Source organism: Poecilia latipinna, unplaced genomic scaffold (genome assembly GCF_001443285.1).
Source record: "Poecilia latipinna isolate Pla-1442-1.1 unplaced genomic scaffold, P_latipinna-1.0 Scaffold1455, whole genome shotgun sequence".
In the NCBI taxonomy this organism is placed as follows: Eukaryota; Metazoa; Chordata; class Actinopteri; order Cyprinodontiformes; family Poeciliidae; genus Poecilia; species Poecilia latipinna.
In genome coordinates, this window is record NW_015114071.1 from 227418 (window position 1) to 245542 (window position 18125).

General features: G+C 38.6%; 1 protein-coding gene across 6 annotated transcripts in view; it reads left to right on the forward strand.

Moving 5' to 3' along the window:
• The window catches only part of LOC106962748 (signal-induced proliferation-associated 1-like protein 2), a 114108-nt gene that overhangs the window by 44094 nt on the left and 51889 nt on the right, over window positions 1-18125 (forward strand). For all 6 annotated transcript variants that reach the window (XM_015057337.1, XM_015057338.1, XM_015057339.1 and 3 more), the window contains 6 exons: window positions 2380-2513; window positions 4248-4436; window positions 9285-9459; window positions 10244-10347; window positions 11735-11892; window positions 12901-13477. In XM_015057337.1, the coding sequence (XP_014912823.1) occupies window positions 2380-2513; window positions 4248-4436; window positions 9285-9459; window positions 10244-10347; window positions 11735-11892; window positions 12901-13477 (1337 nt within the window). The remainder of the gene's footprint in view (window positions 1-2379; window positions 2514-4247; window positions 4437-9284; window positions 9460-10243; window positions 10348-11734; window positions 11893-12900; window positions 13478-18125) is intronic.

The following is an 18125-nucleotide window of genomic DNA, read 5'->3' on the forward strand; positions in this document are numbered from 1 at the left end:
TTATAACAGTTTCAATTTATGACTAAATGATTAAAGTTCTGCATTGGCATTAATATTTTCACTCTAAATCTGTTTGAGCAAGAATAAAAATTAACTTGGCAAATCTTTCATTGGATTACTTTATCTGGTAGATCACATTTGCAGTTTGGACATAAGATTATTAGAATTTTTCTTTGCTGATTGTCATATTGAACTGTGGGAGGATGGTATAATTGTGCTTAGACAAATAAAGATGCACTGCATCAGATTTAGGACAATCAGACTCACTCATTTCTGTGTGGACTGTCTGTGTCTTTGGGAGATTTTCTGGGAAATTTCCAGAATATCCATCGGTATTTTAGGATGGATTTCCACGGATCAGTGGGTCATCTAATCTATTATTCAGAGATTGTGCACCAAATATGTTAGATTTGCTTCCAGACTGGCTCCTCGCTGTTCACATAACCTGTCATTGAACTTATGACTGTCCCTCCCATAATCGTCTGACTCTGTAGTTAATTCAGAATTTATCCAAATCTCCTTTTATCAACAACTCATTCAAATTGCTTGGCGAGTTCATCCAGTAATCCTGTCCATCAGCTATACCTGCTTAATCTTGTCTGGGGTCGTGGGAGGGTGGAGCCTGCTGTAAGAGGTTTTAACTGAGACTGAGAGACATTTGGACATTGCCACCTGTGTATTACAACACCGAAATAAATACACAGAGAACCGTATGTGACCGGTCCAAAGACACTGGTTTTGTAAGGCAGTCTTGTAAAACAATTCCTGGAGCTTTGAAGGCCTTGCTGTACCATCTGTTTACCAAAAATTGGAGAGGAAACCTGCCAACATATGGCCATCTAGCTAAAGTTACAAGAATATAATTAATCAGAGAAGGAGCCAAAATGTCAACGGTAGTTGTGGAGGAACTACAGGTTATTCTACAAATAAAATTGGTGAAATGTTGATAGAAAGACAACAGGATGTGTCTTCTACAGTAGAGACAGCAGACACATGGAAGAAGGTTTTCTGGCCAGATGAGACAAAAACTGAACTTTTTGTGGAGTGATTAACTTGAATACAGCATGGTCACTTTGAAAATAGAGGTAGAGGCATGATGTGGGACGTAGCGGAATCAGGGAAATCGATGGATTGAGCATCTAATTGAAAAGGGTCTCTAAAAATGCAGCCAGAGATACAATGGGATGGCTTAGATCAAAGCATAATCATGTGTTTCAATGACCTAGACCCAAGTCCACTTGTGAGTTTGTGGTAAGACTTGAACATTTGCAGATGCTCTCCACCCAACCTGACTGAACTAATTTGCAAAATTAAAAAAGGGAGAACATTTCAGTCTCTAGATGTGGAAAGCTGGTGTAAACATGCCCCAAATTTCTTGCAGCTAAGCTATAATTTTAGTGAAAGACAGTTCTACAAACGTCCACAAATCATTTCTGATTAAATAAATATAGAGACTGCACACTAAGCGCTGTTTGACTCCCTGTTTGCTGATATGTGAAACAGATTCTACACATTGTTGTCACTGTTGCAAATGGATTTAAAAGGATTCGAATGGGTTCAAAATGGCCTGACCCCTCATAAGGGTCACTCTGGCTTCATCCCGCCATTCAAAATCACATATGCTAGCTTAATTGATCATTAAAATTGCCCTTAGCTGTGAGTATGTGATTGCTTAGTTGTTGACCTCTGTCTACCCTGCATTTCACCCTTTGACCGCTGGAGATAGGCTCCAGTCCACAGCAGGAATTAAGCAGGCGTAGAAAATGGATGGATGATGCTTTGCTGGTGTGAAAGCATTAATCTGATTTGTAAGTAAGGCCATTGTATCCAATGAGGCATGGGCTGCTAGACAATTTTCATAGTATAGTATATAATTCTACAGTATCTGCATAAAAATAAAAAAACAAATTATTTTCTTTTCTAGTTGTTTTTATTCAAAACAAAACTGCTGCTGAAATATTAATTATTACTGCGATAATCATGTGATTTTAATGATTATTTATTTAGCATCCAAAGTTTTTAAGCAAAACATACAACTGCCAAATAAAGAGGCAAATTTGAAGTTCTTATTGTGATAAATGTAACCTTTTTAAATTAATGCAAGTGTAAAAAGCTGATATTAGTTGGTTAGTTGGGCTATCTGCTGTGGTCGAGTCTGCAGTCAGCTGTTTGCCACATTTCACTCAGAATGAGTGGCGCTCCATTAATTTGTTCGTCGTAGTGTGAGATGGTAAATTTTTGAAAGTTTTTTCAGACCTTGTTATACCTTGATGTCTGTAACCAACCCTTTTATAATAATGAAAAACTTATTTTCTTATTTTTTAAAGCAGTTGACTTGACCCCTAACATCTGAATATTGTTTTTATATCTTGTCTGTAGAGCACCAGAACTATTTCGGGGTGGATGAGAATCTGGGACCAGTGGCGGTGAGCGTCCGCAGGGAGAGGCTGGACGATGGGAAGGAGAAAGAAGGCATGCAGTACAACTACCGGATCACCTTCAGAACCAGTCAGGTAAAAATCAGCCTGTAATGAACCAGTGGATGCAGGGCTGAAATAATGTATTTGCGAGAGTTAGAGAAGGTAGGCATAACAAAAGATGGATATCTTAAAAGATCAGTTTCTAAGTACTTGAGTAGCTTCTTTATCAGTTACATTTTTACTCATATTTTATTTATTTCCTTATTAAACGGCTACTTTTTACTTTTTACTTCAGTAAAAATATGTTGAAGTACTCTTAACTCGAACATAGCGGCAACGATCCAGCCAAATTTGCAATACTGTAATTCCTCAACACTTTGTGTTATCTGAAAAATTCCAACGGTTTCCGAAAGGGGAGACGTTGCTCTTTCCAGCCATTACTGGGTTATTACGGTAATTTCACCACCGCCGCAGCAGGGAGTGAAATTAGTCTCTTTTAATAGACAGTAAATTGCAAAAATAACTTACTAGACATTGAAAGTTCCAGTTGTTATGGACAAATGGGCAAATATATTTGTTCACAGGACTTTTAAAGAACTGCGTACAATAAAAATAAGCAAAAATATCCAGGCAGAGATTTTAAACTTAGGTCTAATAGGGTTAAGTGAAATTTCTGGGTAGTCTACCCATATCTGGTTAAAGCAGAAAAGTTCACTTTAATTTTCAGACATTGAGAAAAATTGTATTTTATGCAGTGTATGTCTGATGTGCAATGTAAATCTCAGGATATGCTACCATGGTAGAAGTCTGCATATCAAACTCTGGTTTCACTTTTGATTGTTGGAAAGTTCAAATTTAGTGGAATCAGAAGGCACATGCTGCAAAATCCACTTTTTACTTGCAACAACATGTGTATTTCATAAGTCATTGCATTCAGCATGTTAAGGTCAGCCAGCTTAGGGCTCAGTCACGCAGTGAGAGTGGTTCTGCTCCGAGCTCCTCGATCTGCTCCAGCCGTCCTGGTCGGTCATGCAGGCACCAGAGCTGTCAGTTGGGTTTGGTGGTGATCATATTCACTTTCTTGCTGTCTTTAACACACAACCGAGCTTGCACACACATGCTCCCACGATGTGATTAATCCAAGAACTGAGATGCACAGTCTGGCGCAGCGAAAGCTTTCCTTGATTGATGCTGGTTGGTCTCACTCACTGAATTATTCAGGTGCAACAGATGTGTCAGGCAAGGAAATGTCACCGATATCCAGCACCGTTCTGGATTTGAAGCCAGGCGGCCATGAAGCAATGTATCTGGGTCATGGTGGCCATGCAGGCTGCATCCAGACAATGTTTTAGCTTCCTAACCACTGGAGCGTCTGTTTGAGTTAATTCCTCTCATTTAGCCCCAATGCCCTCTCTGACTGTCTGCACCGCTGCCTCGCTCACTCTCCCTGCCACACTAAGTCTGTTAAGTAATCTGCTTTTCAGAAAGCCTCTCTGTCAGATGGCCATTGACTGCTGACACTAATGTCCATAGTCAGTGTGGACAGAAATGGGATTTATGGGTGTAAATATGTCTTTGATGTTCCAAACAACAGCATGGGTTTACAGACTGTTTTTTTCTATTAAAGGGGTTAATAGTGGAAGACCACTCAACGTGTATTGCCTGGTTAGTCTGTGTTAATTATTTAATATTTGAGTCCTTAATGTAGTTTGGAGGCATCACAATGGATCAACCAGCCAGAATAACAGGGCACAGCACATATGACAGAAGAGCCAGAAGTTACATACTGCATTTCACCAAATAAATCTTGTTTATCTTTTCCGCCAGTTGACGACCCTCCGTGGAGCCATCCTGGAGGATGCCATTCCATCCACGGCGAGGCATGGAACGGCCCGCGGCCTGCCGCTTAAGGAAGTGCTGGAATACGTCATCCCTGAGCTGAACATCCAGTGTCTGAGGCTGGCCCTCAACTCTCCCAAAGTCCCAGAGCAACTCCTCAAACTGGACGAGCAAGGGGTGAGTGGACTCATGTCATGTTTCAGACAGGGGTTAAGATCAGAGATGGGTAGAGTACCCAAACATTTTAGTCAAGTAAAAGTAGAATTAACATTAGAAAAGCAAATGGGAAGTCTTACTTTAGCTTAAACTGTAGGTTTGTCTGTAGCTACTTCTCCATTGCAAATGAGCACGAAACGTTGCCAAACTGTTTCACAGTCGTGGTGTTTTGATTAAATAAGAAATGCAGTTAAAATTACACGTGAATAAGCTTGTTCACTTAATAAGTCGTTAAGAAAACATGATCCTCCAACTACTTCTTGTCGTCTTCTTTCTTCATGCTTTGGCAACGTCCAGTTGTTGATCATGTGACTCGTGTGATACGAACAAAGTGTTTCTACTTCAGTTTTGCTTAATTAATTGAAATCCGACAATCTTTGCAACTATCAATAGGATGTATTTGGCGCCCCTGTTGTGATCGACTATAGCTGCAAGACTAGTGAAAACGTCTCAATTGTATTACCTTATTTTCATTAAAAAGAGGTTAATGTGGTGCTTTTTATTTTAGAAGATGGAGGGTGTCATCTGGAAGTCTTTCTCCTTGAACTCCTAATAATGCTGAAGGTTCTCTTCAGTCACAGGTGTCAGACGGATTCATTGTCTGATCTCAAGGCCTTTAATTTCTCATCTAATGAAACTACAAGACGGCAGTGGGAGTGGGAGCATTAGCCATGTTTTACTATCAGGAAATCTGCTGCTTATTAGTCTAATTGCATTCATTAGTGCGTGCCCATCATTCTAACTGACAAGGGAAAGGCTCTCATCATGAAAAGCTCCACCAAGCCCACCTTTGTTTCTTCAGATATTTTTTTTTACACATTTATTCAAGAGCAGTGGAGAGTCCTTTCTAAAGCAAATGAATAACAGTCGAATTTACAGATTTTGCATATGATTACCCTGTTAAATGTCATTGGAAATGAGCAGCTTTTCTTTGAAATCTACAGACACATCATAGAGAAACTGACAAATCCATTAGGAAAGGGCAAAAGGTGATGAGATGTTATAAGGAAATATATTCAAAAGAGGAGAGTGCAAGTTAATTAGGGTTTGAAGCTCTTCCAGATGACCTTGATCTTTTACACACTTCAACCCAAAAAGTCCAGTGAAGCTAAACTTTATATTTAGACAGTAATATTTTTTGTGATTCAAATGTATAATCTTGTCTTGAGTCCCTCTAATTACATCGACCCCTCTGCAACTTTAATCTATTTATGAGAAAAAAGTCAGTATTGCACCAAAAGAGTAAAATATTTTACTCCACCTTTTCTGGAAAGTTAAATTTGTGTTTTTTCTGTTTTATTTTTTTTATTTTATTTTTTTTTACATAAGTGATACTAGCCTATGTTTTGTTGGTCAAAACAGCTGTATGTTTAATGTTTTTCCTCGCTGAGTGAGTTAGAGAGCTGTTCTCAATATCTTCATGGTCAAGAGGAATCCTCTCCTGGCTTTTAGTCTCTGCTGTAATTTTTCCAAGATTTAAGAAGAAACTGATTCAAATTTCTTCTTATATGCTCCAATGACTGAACTGATTATGCACAGATGGCCTAGAAAAAACATAAATCTGTTTAATCTGAGATGAGCTTTTCATTAACAGAGATCACAAATTGCATTTATTTCTAAAGTATTTCAATATATTTAATATTTTCTACTCAAAATATTTAGCACTCGTATTTTCCAAAATATTTATGTAGTTACTTACTTGTGCAAACTAAATTAGTGAGTGCAATGAATGAATGTTGGAATAAACAATGCAATTTAAGAAATAATTATAAGACATACAAGAAGGGAAAATAAATACATGAATGAGTAAAAAAAGGAAAGTAAATGAATGAATAAGTGTGTGTACAAACTCCTTATTCATGTTGTTTTTCGCTTGGACTCTCAGTTTAAAACAGAAACCCTCACAGCTCAACTCTTACATATAATTTAAATTTAAGTCTGATTTGTTGCTCCAGATCAAAAGAGCAATCTACCACCTGCTAGGGTTGTTGTTGTTGCAGTGCACTAAGTTCGATTGTTATATGTGGAAATTGAACCTTTCAGATCGGTGACCGCGATGGTTTCTTTTCTGGTATCGTTCTAGCTGAAGGAATCTGAAAACCAGTCGTCCTGTTTGTCCTGTTTAACAGAAAATGAGTCATCGATCAACAGACGTGGAGCCATAAGTGTTTGAAAAAATGTAAACAGATCCTTCATCTATCAACATGTCCATCTCAGGCTGTGTTTTGAATTTATTCTGTAGTTCAGGAACAACCCACACTACTTGAGCTAAAAAAAAACCCTCACAATTATTAAATCCTGTCCTCAGACGAAGACGTTGCTCTTCAACTCCGGTTCATCTTACAAAGATGCAAAGATTTGGTTTTGAAGAATCTGATAGATAAGTGCTTCTAAGAGTACAAAAAGAAACTCTTCATCTAAGCCTTAGGATCCTAAAACAAATGATAATCTTCAGACAGTCCTTTACCCTTTAGAAAAAGAGCATTAGCTTTCCATGAATCCTTCAAAAAAAAAAAAAAAAAGCCTTCAGATTTGATGGTCAAACTCTCAAGAGCCTCTCAGGAATTTAGACTCAAAATTAAAATGCTTACGCACCAAACGTTTATTAAACGTTTATTAAGTACGTTTTCAAGACAGTTGTGACATGCGAGACATTAAGCATCACTGAAACCGAGGCATGACACCATGTCTGCTCAGTCACAACATGGTTTGAGGATGATTTTATTTATTTTTAGACAAAGCAAAGATTTTATCGCCATCCTAATCAGATTCCCATCAAAAGCAACTCGACGGAAATGTTTTGTAAAAGAAGGATGTTGCTGCAAAATAAATGCAGATATTTAAAAATTTTTGTGGCCATGGGGTTAGATGTGCGGTTTAGTAGCGTAGCACAGCTTTCTTCTACAAGGAACAGGGCAACCCTGAAGGTCACATCCTTGGCTTGCTTCTGGTGGGAAGGTTTTTTGGAGCTATTATTCCATGCTTTTTGCAACATAAGTAGATTGCAGTGGAAGCAGATGTCACATTAGTGTTGCATGCACTACCAGGCCAATGCCGTATCCCTCAGGTGCCTCATGACTGTCTCCAGGGACAATGTTGCCCTCATTTCTCCATCCACTCAGTAAGAATGCAGTATTTGTGTTGTGACTTTTAAAACCTCCGTTAAGATGGTTTTGCAGTTATGTTGCAGAAATGTTCCTGGTTTAAAATGTCCTCACTTCCTGTTAAGGAGCTGATCTGTTCCAAGAAAGAGATGTGAAATATTCATTAAAATATTTTACACCTTTTCACATTTTGTCATCTTACAAATACAAACATAATAAGTGTGTTTAATGGCGCTTTTAATATGATTATCCATCAGAAAGTATTGCAAAATTGTAAAGTGGAAAATAATAATGATTTTTTTTAATAAATCACAATTTCACGTGTATTTATATTCAACCACTTTTACTCGAATACTCTTAAGTCAGACTGCATTTCATGAATTAAAAAATTTAGCTCACCAAAAAAATTATCAAATTAAAATTAAAGTCAACAACAGAAACTGTTAGATACAAAACAAAGCATGTCTCTTTAAATGTTATAATAGAAAGAACCAAATCCTCTCACCTTTTCTGATTTAAAGAATTGGTTAGATATAGTAAGTGTTTTCATAGAAAGAAAAAAAACTAAATCTTGTTCTAATGGCAAAGAATATGTTTTTAACATTTAATTCAATTAAGAATTTGTAGATTGGATCATTTTCTTCTTATAAGGTGACAAATATTTGCTTTCAGCAAACATTTAGTTAAAAAAAAGTGCAACAAAGTGGTGTGGTCAGATGAGGCCATAATTGATCTTTTTAGTTTATAAAAAAAGTTAATTGCAAAAATGTCACACTTGAAAACATTCTTCCAACTTCCATTATGCTGTATTAATGCAAAGGAAGTTTTCTTTTGTTTTCTAAGTACACACAACTTTGGTTGATATGTCACCTAAAACTTAACTAAAACACTTTAAAGTTGATTTGTTTTTATGAGACAAAATATGAAAAAAGTTTGAGGCAGCTGTATCTGTTGGAGAGTTGCTGAATTTAGGTGACCTGAATCCACTTTTCAGGCACCGATGTGAAAGTCCTTCATCCATTCTGTAAGGATGTGCTGGAGGTTAAGTAAGTCCTTATAATTCCAAATGAAAAATAGAAGACCACATCATTGCACATCATGCAGTTTCCACTGAGCTTGAAGGTATAATAGCTTCCCATCACGGCGGGAGCTTCAGCACAGAGCAGACTTGCTGATAGAGGAGTCGCCATGACAACCGTGAGGGGAGCACGCCAAGAACTGATAACCTGTAACGGGGGGGTGGGGGGAAGGGACGCTTCAAATTGGTTTCAGTCTATAGATCATTTATTTTCCTTCACAGAGAGGAAAACCTTTTTGGTCTTGCAGATTGACATTTAGCTGGAGGAGTCAGGCTGGAAATATTGAACTGCTTGCACCAATCCTTAAATAAAAATAAGGATATGTGCTAAAGTTGGCAAAGTTTATGGTAATAAATCCACATCCGCTGCCTAATGTATCTAATTCATTCCCTCGTCGCTCCACAGCTGCACTTAAGTTGAAGCTAATAGCGCGGCTTAATTTACACTCCGGAGAGCTCAGAGCCCGGCTTCGTGAGAGGGGATTTCATCTCTCCCCTCGAAGGGATGTAAAGGCCTTAACTTGAGCTGCAACATGATGGAAAGGAGAGACTCGCCACTGTTGAGTGTGCAACATTTCAGCAACAGGAAGTGATATAGTAACTCTGAGGTATTTGTGTGTGTTCCAGCTAAGCTTCCAGCACAAGGTGGGGGTTCTTTACTGCAAGGCGGGCCAGAGCACGGAGGAGGAGATGTACAACAACGAGAGCGCTGGCCCGGCGCTGGACGAGTTCTTGGATCTGCTCGGCCAGCGGGTTCGCCTCAAGGGCTTCACGAAGTACAGAGCCCAGCTGGACAACAAGAGTAGGAAAAAGGAAAAACCTGCATGAATGATTTGTAGCAGCAGAAACCATTCTAGGGTTATTACAGTTGACTAAAATGAACAAAATAACAAAAACTGACATTGAAACGGCTTTTTTGTTAACTGAAATAAATAAAAACAGTAATTAAAAAACTATAACAAACTACATAACTAATAAAAATTACGTTGAATCTAACTGAAAAAAAGCAAACACACTCTAAAAACTAACTGAAGTCAACAAAAAGAAACTCACAATGAAATAAAACTGTTATAAGAAAACCCCCAAAACTATTATAAATCCATACCACATCACTTTATTTCTAAAGCACTTAACATTCAACATAGCGGCTGACCAAAGTGCAGTACAAAAGTAACAAAGAAGAATAAGAAAATATGGTAAAACTTGATTTGATGGGGTGTGCATAAGACTGACATGACACTGTCATAAATGTGACATTACATCTGTCATGAAGATGAAAGAGTCTTCATGAATATTTATGACTGTTGTCATGAAGTGTCATTCGGTAAATAATGACACTTATAATGCAAAGTTGCATGACACGAATGACACAGTCGTAACCATTCATGAAGACTACTTCATGGTCATGACAGATCTTATGTCATATTTATGACAGTGTCATGTCAGTCTTATACAAAACATCATAAATTCAAGGAAGGAGTGCAACATTGAGAGACTGATGCTAGCTCACTTTGGGTAAAAAGCCAAAGAGAGAAAAGGTATTTCCATTTTTAAAACCTGTTTGTTCTTCATTTGTTTGTGTGCAGCTGACTCAACGGGAACGCATTCCCTGTACACCACCTACAAGGACTACGAGTTGATGTTTCATGTGTCCACCATGCTCCCCTACACACCCAACAACAGACAACAGGTAAACTTTGTGCTTTATTACCTCCACTAATCACAACATTTGCTCTTTTGCGTGGAGAATCGCCATATAATGGCTTTAACAAGACCCTGGGCAGCTTCTCTGCAAGGATCTTCCAGTGCTGACTTTTGCCAGCCGTCCCTAGAGAGCCGCTTTGCCATGGTAATAACCTATTAGCTGAAAACACGAGCATTGCCATGGAGACGGTGCCCCATAGTTGGATTTTAATCAGTGCTTCCTCATGGGATGGACCTGCCGCTGTAGTAGACGAGCCTCTGTCTCTTTGTGAACAAGTGGGATTAAGTGAATGTAGTGGCTGATGGGCAAATGGTGGCTAGTAATGCATAATTGACAGTGTTTCAGTACGTTGTTGTCTATGCTAATGTATGGAAGTGCCTTCTGAGCCCTTAATAAAGCCTCTACACACAGCCATGTAAAAGCATTCATTTTGAATGGACTCAAGGAGGTTAAAATGATGGAGAGAAGCAGTGTAATGTGGTGGAAACCAGACTGTCAAGTGCATCTTAGGCATGTGATTGGTAGAGAGAGGTTTTCCTTCCTTGGATTGTATTGACTGTTTGCAACTACGTCATTTAATCATGAGTCGCCGTGATGGACGTCGGAAGTGAGAGATGGTAGTATTGAACAGAGCGACTTCTTCATGATGCAATATTTGATATGTTTCTAATCATACTTACTTATAAAGTATATGATCGTTAATCTTCCTACCTTGTAAAAAGTGTCAGCTGCAAATCCGCGGTTACATCGAGGGCTGACAGTCATTCTGATTGACGGCTGCTATCCATCGCCGCCGTATCATTCCTAACTTTAAAAGTTGTAAAATATAATGACAAGTTTGGTTTGTATTCTTTTCTGTTTGTGCAGCATCATATGATCTTATGTTTTTAAAGTGAAACCAACTAAATGAAAGCAATATTAGGCCTCCACATGCGCATTTTGACAGGCTTTACAGGAGCGCATCAGTTGTTTTGACGTCCGTCATGGCGTCTTTCGAAGAGAGTGACATCACGTGCAAAGGGTTCGTAGTTGGATAGTTTAATTTGATCCCTTTGGGTAATCGTCCAGCATCCTCTACTCTATCCCATTTCACCTGTATACCCTATAATCCTGCTTGTTTTGGGCTCTTTCTGACACTCTCAGGCAATCACATTCCAGACAGAATGAGGTTAAGTGTTTGTGTTGACCATCAATACATGCTGTCATGACATTTTTATTTCTAATTAATCACTTAATTGCACAATCTTGAAATACCGTTTTTCATCGCCTCACTCTGATTTTTGTCTTGAACTTTGAATGTTTTTCTATAAAGTTGGCCTCTTTCATCATGATAACAATTGTTTTTATTGTGTTCTTTTAATACTTTTCACAGTTATTAAGGAAGAGGCACATTGGCAACGACATCGTCACCATAGTATTCCAGGAACCGGGGGCCCTTCCCTTCACTCCCAAAAACATCCGCTCCCAGTTCCAACATGTGTTTGTCATCGTCAGAGTCCACAGCCCCTGCACTGATAACGTCTGCTACAGGTAAATGCAACAAGCATGCACTTTGCCTGCAAGCTACTTTATTTTATTAGGCAAGGAAAGGACGCAGGGAAAAGAAAGAGAGAAATTGTGCAGAGTTGAACCCTCTATTAAGAAGCAAACTCATATGCTCTTGACAATTAAGGAAGATGGGTTTTATTATTTAAAAAGGGCTTTGCAAAAAGGAATTCTTGCCAACTTGCATGAAGACATTAAATTTGAAAGCGTAATAATAATAGCTTAGTGTGCTCCTTCTGTGGTTTCTGTCATGGCTTTGTAGTAATATCCACAAATCACAAGGCTCTTTTGATGTGTTCGGTGATGATACAGTTGTTATCTTCAGAGACACCTTTAAATTACAACTTGGAGCTCTGCTTCGAACGTGTTTGTAGGCAAAGAAGACTTTCACTAATAACATAGAACAGAGCAAATTTATTCTCTCGCTCATTGGAAAAGAAAAATCTTGAACTTATCATTTCAGAACACAAATTACTTCTCATTCAGGGGTGTTGCTTTTTAAAGGGAACCTATAAGGCAAAATTAACCTTTTGCACATTTTTGTACTTTTATTTAAGTCTCTACTGCTTCTAGAAACAGCCAAAGCACATAAACATTTTTTTTTTTGGCAATAAGTTAATGTTTTTTTAGTGTCTGGATGAGTTGTTTTGGAATGTACAGTAATGTCACAAAACTGCAGGCACTGTCCTTCACTAGCAACCCCAGCGAAGCCTAGCCCGTTAGCTAGCAACACCAGCGAAGCCTAGCCCATTGCCTAGCAACCCCAGCTGCGTTCCAGCACATTTGCTCAGCTTATTTGGATTTAAAGTGACAAGAGCTCAAAATAGACAGAACTGACCAGACTAAAGTCTCATTATCTGAGAATGATTTTGTACAAAAAATGTAATGAACATGTTTTGTTTAGACCTTAAAACTATTCCAATTTGTTCAAGGAAGCATAATAGGTCACCTATAACTGTTACCTATATGGTTTATCCCTGCCTTATTTTCCAGCGTCGCTGTATCCAGATCCAAAGACGTGCCTCCGTTCGGACCCCCCATTCCCAAGTCCGTAACTTTCCCAAAGTCGGCTGTTTTCAGGGACTTCCTGCTCGCCAAGGTCATCAATGGCGAGAACGCTGCTCACAAGTCGGAGAAGTTCAGAGCCATGGCGACTCGTACGCGACAGGAGTACCTGAAGGACTTAGCTGAGAACTTTGTCAGCACGGCTACTATAGACTCAGCCGTCAAATTCAGCTTCATTACGCTCGGAGCAAAGAAGAAGGAGAAAGTCAAAGCCAGAAAGGAGGCGCATCTGTTCAGTGTGGGAGCCATCACCTGGAGCGTCTGCGCCCGGGACTTTGGGCAGTCGATGGACATTGACTGCTTGCTCGGTATATCCAACGAGTTCATTGTGCTCATTGAAGAGGAGTCGAAAAACGTAGTGTTTAACTGCTCATGTCGCGATGTCATTGGATGGACCTCAGGGATTATGAGTATTAAAATCTTCTATGAGCGCGGGGAGTGCATCATGCTGTCTGCCCACGACAACTGCGGCGAGGACATCAGAGAGATGGTGCAGCGACTCGAGGTAATACCCTTAAAAACTCATCTCTAATAATCTGAGTGATCTTAGAGGTCATAAACACTGCGGGATTAGAATCATCTTGTGGCAAAATACCTTCTTCATCATACTTTAATCCACTGCCGTCTGTGTAAGTCTGAAATCGCACCATACAAACATTTCAGTGAACACAAGTCTTAATATTCGGCTTTAGAACTGCACAACCCTCTTATAAAAGGAGTAAATTACTTAGCATTGTCTCTGACTGTGGATAATTGTGGGTTTCATCATTTTTCTTTCAACATAATGAACAAATTACAGTAAAAGCAATTCAGTTCTTTGCAGGGGGGTGCCAAACTGTGCACTAATTGTTCAAATGCGCAGCCCACGTTTTAGTAACGCTTAAAAAGGAAATAATTGGAACAATGCTAGCATTTAGGGGCTAGTATTCAATTTGCCTTTAGGTTTTTCTTAAGGAAGGGAAAGAATAGTAAAGAAATTTGAGTATGGGAAACAGCTGGACTTTATTCCTTACTTTCTGTTCCCTTTTCTAAAAGTTAAATAAATTACTGTAATAACAAAGGGATATGCTACACTTTAGATCACAATCTGTTTCTCCTTTAGATGTGTTTTAGACTACGTCGTGTTGTCAGAGAGGTTCTGCAAAAGTGATTTATTGAATCTGCAGGTTAGGTAATAATCAGTTCTAGCTGTGGCTCATGAAAATAAATAAAATACTGCATTATTTACAGTTAACTTATGATTTAACATGTCTACATTTCGTTTTAGCTAGCCTTAATTAATGACGTCATCAATTTCAAAACTGTCTTTTGCATTTAATCAGGTTGTTTTTATTTGATATTTACATTTCTTTGATGATCTGAAACATTATGGGATTAAAGCAAAACAGATGCCTGATCCAGAGTCAGCCTGTACCATGAAAGACAGACAGAAAGCTCAAAAGGAATATAAAGATACATTTAGCCTTCCTGTTATCTTCTGCTGCTGGCTCTGTTGTCTTTTTGAATAGAAGCCCCCAGAGAAGGTATAATTTATAATTTTTTACTTATTGTAGGTGTTTTCATTTTCATATCTGGAAAAACTCAGATATGAAATAATGAAATTACCAAAACTCCAAAAGAATGAGCACTTGGTGTAGCTTAGGTCTCTGTTTTAGCATTCTAGGTAAACAACAGACTCACTTCTAGAGAAAACATAGTTTCCTTGTCATCTCATTCATACCAAAAATAGCTAACGTTGAGTCTCTTTACCTCAGCAAGAACTTATTAACTAATTGAGTAACTGGTCAACTAATTTGTAGTGCCTTTGAATTTTTTTATTCATGCTAGCTTTCAGAAATGGAAATCTCTTCTCCTTCTCGGTGTTCTTGCAGCGGTTGGCTGGATGGCCAGCAGCCAGACGTCAGCTGGGTGGCACCCAGAGTGAGGTTTCAGACTCTCTCATTTCCAAGCAGCCTGTAAAATCTGTGGAGGGTGTTGGTCCGTTACAGGATGATGACTGCAAGCGCTGCTTGATTAAGTGTTTAACAAAACAATTTTCCTAAGCAATGGAAAGGAGGTTTCCTGTGGTAGTTTTAGTCAAAATGTCAAATAAATAAAAGGACTGGGAAGCCGTTTCCTTGCGCAGCATGAAGGGAGCAGTCTGTCATCAGAAAGACCCTGTAAATCTCAGTTTTACACTCATTCCTCATGGAAAAATGACTAACTCAACGTTTAGTGGTTTCACTGGAATAATTGTGGTCTCTTTGTGGTGAAACAAAACGTTTTCGCCTGACCGACTGACTTGTTGCTTTGTTTTCTTTATCAGGTCAGCAGTATTACTGCATGTTTAACCTGACATCTCTCCCGTCAAGTCCCATATGTGTTGCAACATTACACCGTGCTTCCCCTGTTTAGGGTTTGGTTCCAGTCAGCGCTCTGAGAGAAAGCTGCTGCTTGTGTTTGTGGCTTTTAAACAGGAACTCCAGTACGGAGGCCCCTGTGGGACATGGGGGATTTTTTTTTTCTTTTGCGGTCTCTCGCAATAATGTACTGATCAGTTCATGTGGCATAGCTGAATACTGAAAGTCTTTCTTTCGGTGTCCACCGTATTTTCTGCTATAATATTAGGTTTTCATGAGGTTTTTCCATGTATTGATATCTCGTTTGTGAAATATCTGATTGGATTTCTATTGGGTTGGAAATCCATACTTCCAAGATATAAACAGAAACTTTCTGCAAGAAGGAAAGAAAGAAAACATACATCTAAACTATTTTGACTATTTCTGAGTTATTTTCATGGGGTAATAAAGTCATCTGACAGTTTTATGTATTTTTTGTGTTGGGAGTCTGAATGGTTCATAAATGGCTGTTTTTTTTTGATGTGCAGCTCCATCTCAGTTTTTTGCACCAAAGAGTTAAGAATATAAACACTGTTTCACTGAGGTTCTTTATATGTGTATATATTTGAAATTTTAAATTGACATTTGTGACTAGACTCAATAAAGATCAGCTTATCGGTATTGTGAGGAAACGCAAAAGAAAAAAGTTTCCCATGTCACCTTTGGGGCTCCATAACTCCAGAAAGGATTATAGATTTGACACTTTTATTTTTATTTTTTTTAGCTCATCACTTTGAATCCACAAAGACTTATAGTTTACGTCGCAAGTTAATAAGAGGTAAATCTTTAGGAGATATCATTGCATTTTCATCTAAAAGCAAAAAAAAAAAAAAAAAAAAAAAAGCTGCCGCTGTCACTTCCTGTCACTGACGGCTCATTTAATTGAATGAAAGATTACTAGTGAAACAGTTTTCTGCCGCTGCTGAACTGGAGGACGTGTGGGTGCAGGTACAGAAGGAGGCGGCTTAAAGAGGACACCAACCCAGTTTTTACAGGGGGAGGAGTGGAAACAGACACAATTTTGGCTCTAACAGACTAAAAATAGAGGCCATTTGGCCTCATACTGCTTCACTCCCTTTAAGAACTTCCCATCAAGTCCTCTTCTCCCCTTCTTTTAAGCAAAGCCCCGGCGTCCTCTGTGTGACATTGTGAGATTTTGGTACAGACATCTGTTACTTCAAGTCTGCAAGCACATGACGCCGTGCAAACATTTGCCAATGCTCCTTGATTGCTGGACTTTTTGATTATTATTATGAATGAATTTTTTACATCGCATCAGAGGATTTCTGGTTCACTCTTTGGACAATTGTTTTAATTCAACCAGAATTTAGGGTTATAGAGCAATGTTTCCCAACACTGGCCAACCTTATTTTAATAATAGCTATTTTAATAATGGCTTATTGACAGGCCTTTGCTGAACTGCAAGGTGTGTTAAAGCAGGGAAATATCTAAAACATTCAAGTGCCTTGAGGATCGTGGTTGGGAAGGACTGTTATAACAATTAAATCAGACTTACCTTCATTTAGTTGTTTTTTCTTTAGAGTTATTCAGACGTTGACTTGCTAGTGCTTTTGATTACTGTCTGGTTGTGAAACCCAAACAATCTCAAGGTTACGAACTGTTGGCTGGATCTTCTCCTTCAGGATTTTCCTGTTGGAGAGCAGAAATGAAGAAGTCCCAAGACATCACTATACCACCAAGTTTGACTGTTGGTATGATGCTCTTCTGTAAAGCTGGGTGAGGTTGCCGCCAGATGTAGAAAATGTCTCATTCTGGAGTACAAAAGCGTTTGAAGCATCTTCTGACCCGTTTAGTTTGTGTCCAATTTGTTATTTAATGCATTTAAATCAGTTCATGATGTGTTGTAGCCTGCTTCATGTTGTTTGACCGGTACCATTTAAACCAGTCTTTCTCAAACCGTGGTCCCTTGACCACTGTTGGTCTCTGGGGCGCCCCCTAGTGGTCCGCGAGATACTGCATGTAAACAACCGTTTGTTTGCCGTGACGTCAACTCAGTGCGACGCTACAGCTAGCTTACCAAAGGTTTGTGTTTAAAAATAATAATGGATTAATGGGTCACTAAAAAGAAAAACTGAAGATACCTGTGGAAAGTTTCTCAGGGTGAGCTAAAGATAAACTTTTGTTTTTAATAATATTACGATACATAGCATGAAGCAGAAGTTGTGTTGTTGCGGAGGAAATTTCAAATTAGATGATTCGCGAGTGTTTATTAAACAGGGCAAGAAGTCCTCAGCCTTAAAAAGTTTGAGAAACAGGGATTTTTTGATTATATCGCATTTTTTCACAATGTGAATAGGGTAGGCAGAAACAGCGCCAAGTTGGTTTGGATGTTTTTTTTTTGTTTGTTTGTTTTTCCAGTAGAAAAAAAAAAGAAATTATTTTTTATTTTTCTCTGGTTAATTTTGTCTTATATTAAAACTTTTTGATGAGCTAAAATGTGTGACAAAGCAGCCATAGCAAAAGCAAATCCGATATTTTTTTCCGCAGCACTTTACATGAGATTTCTGCACGTTAAAAAGGTGTTTTATGAACAAATACTGCGATAAGCTGAAACGCTCAGCAGAGCTTAAAAATGAGATCTGGTTGAATAAGATTTTGCATAACCATGTCAGAAAGAAGAGAAAATCCCTCCAGAACCTGAAGAAGTATTTTCCATAATTAATCTTGAAAGGACACAGATGCCTTTCAGTGTCAGCCCATCTCATCATAAGAAAGGACAGAGCAGGATATATTAGCATTTATGATTAGCCAAAG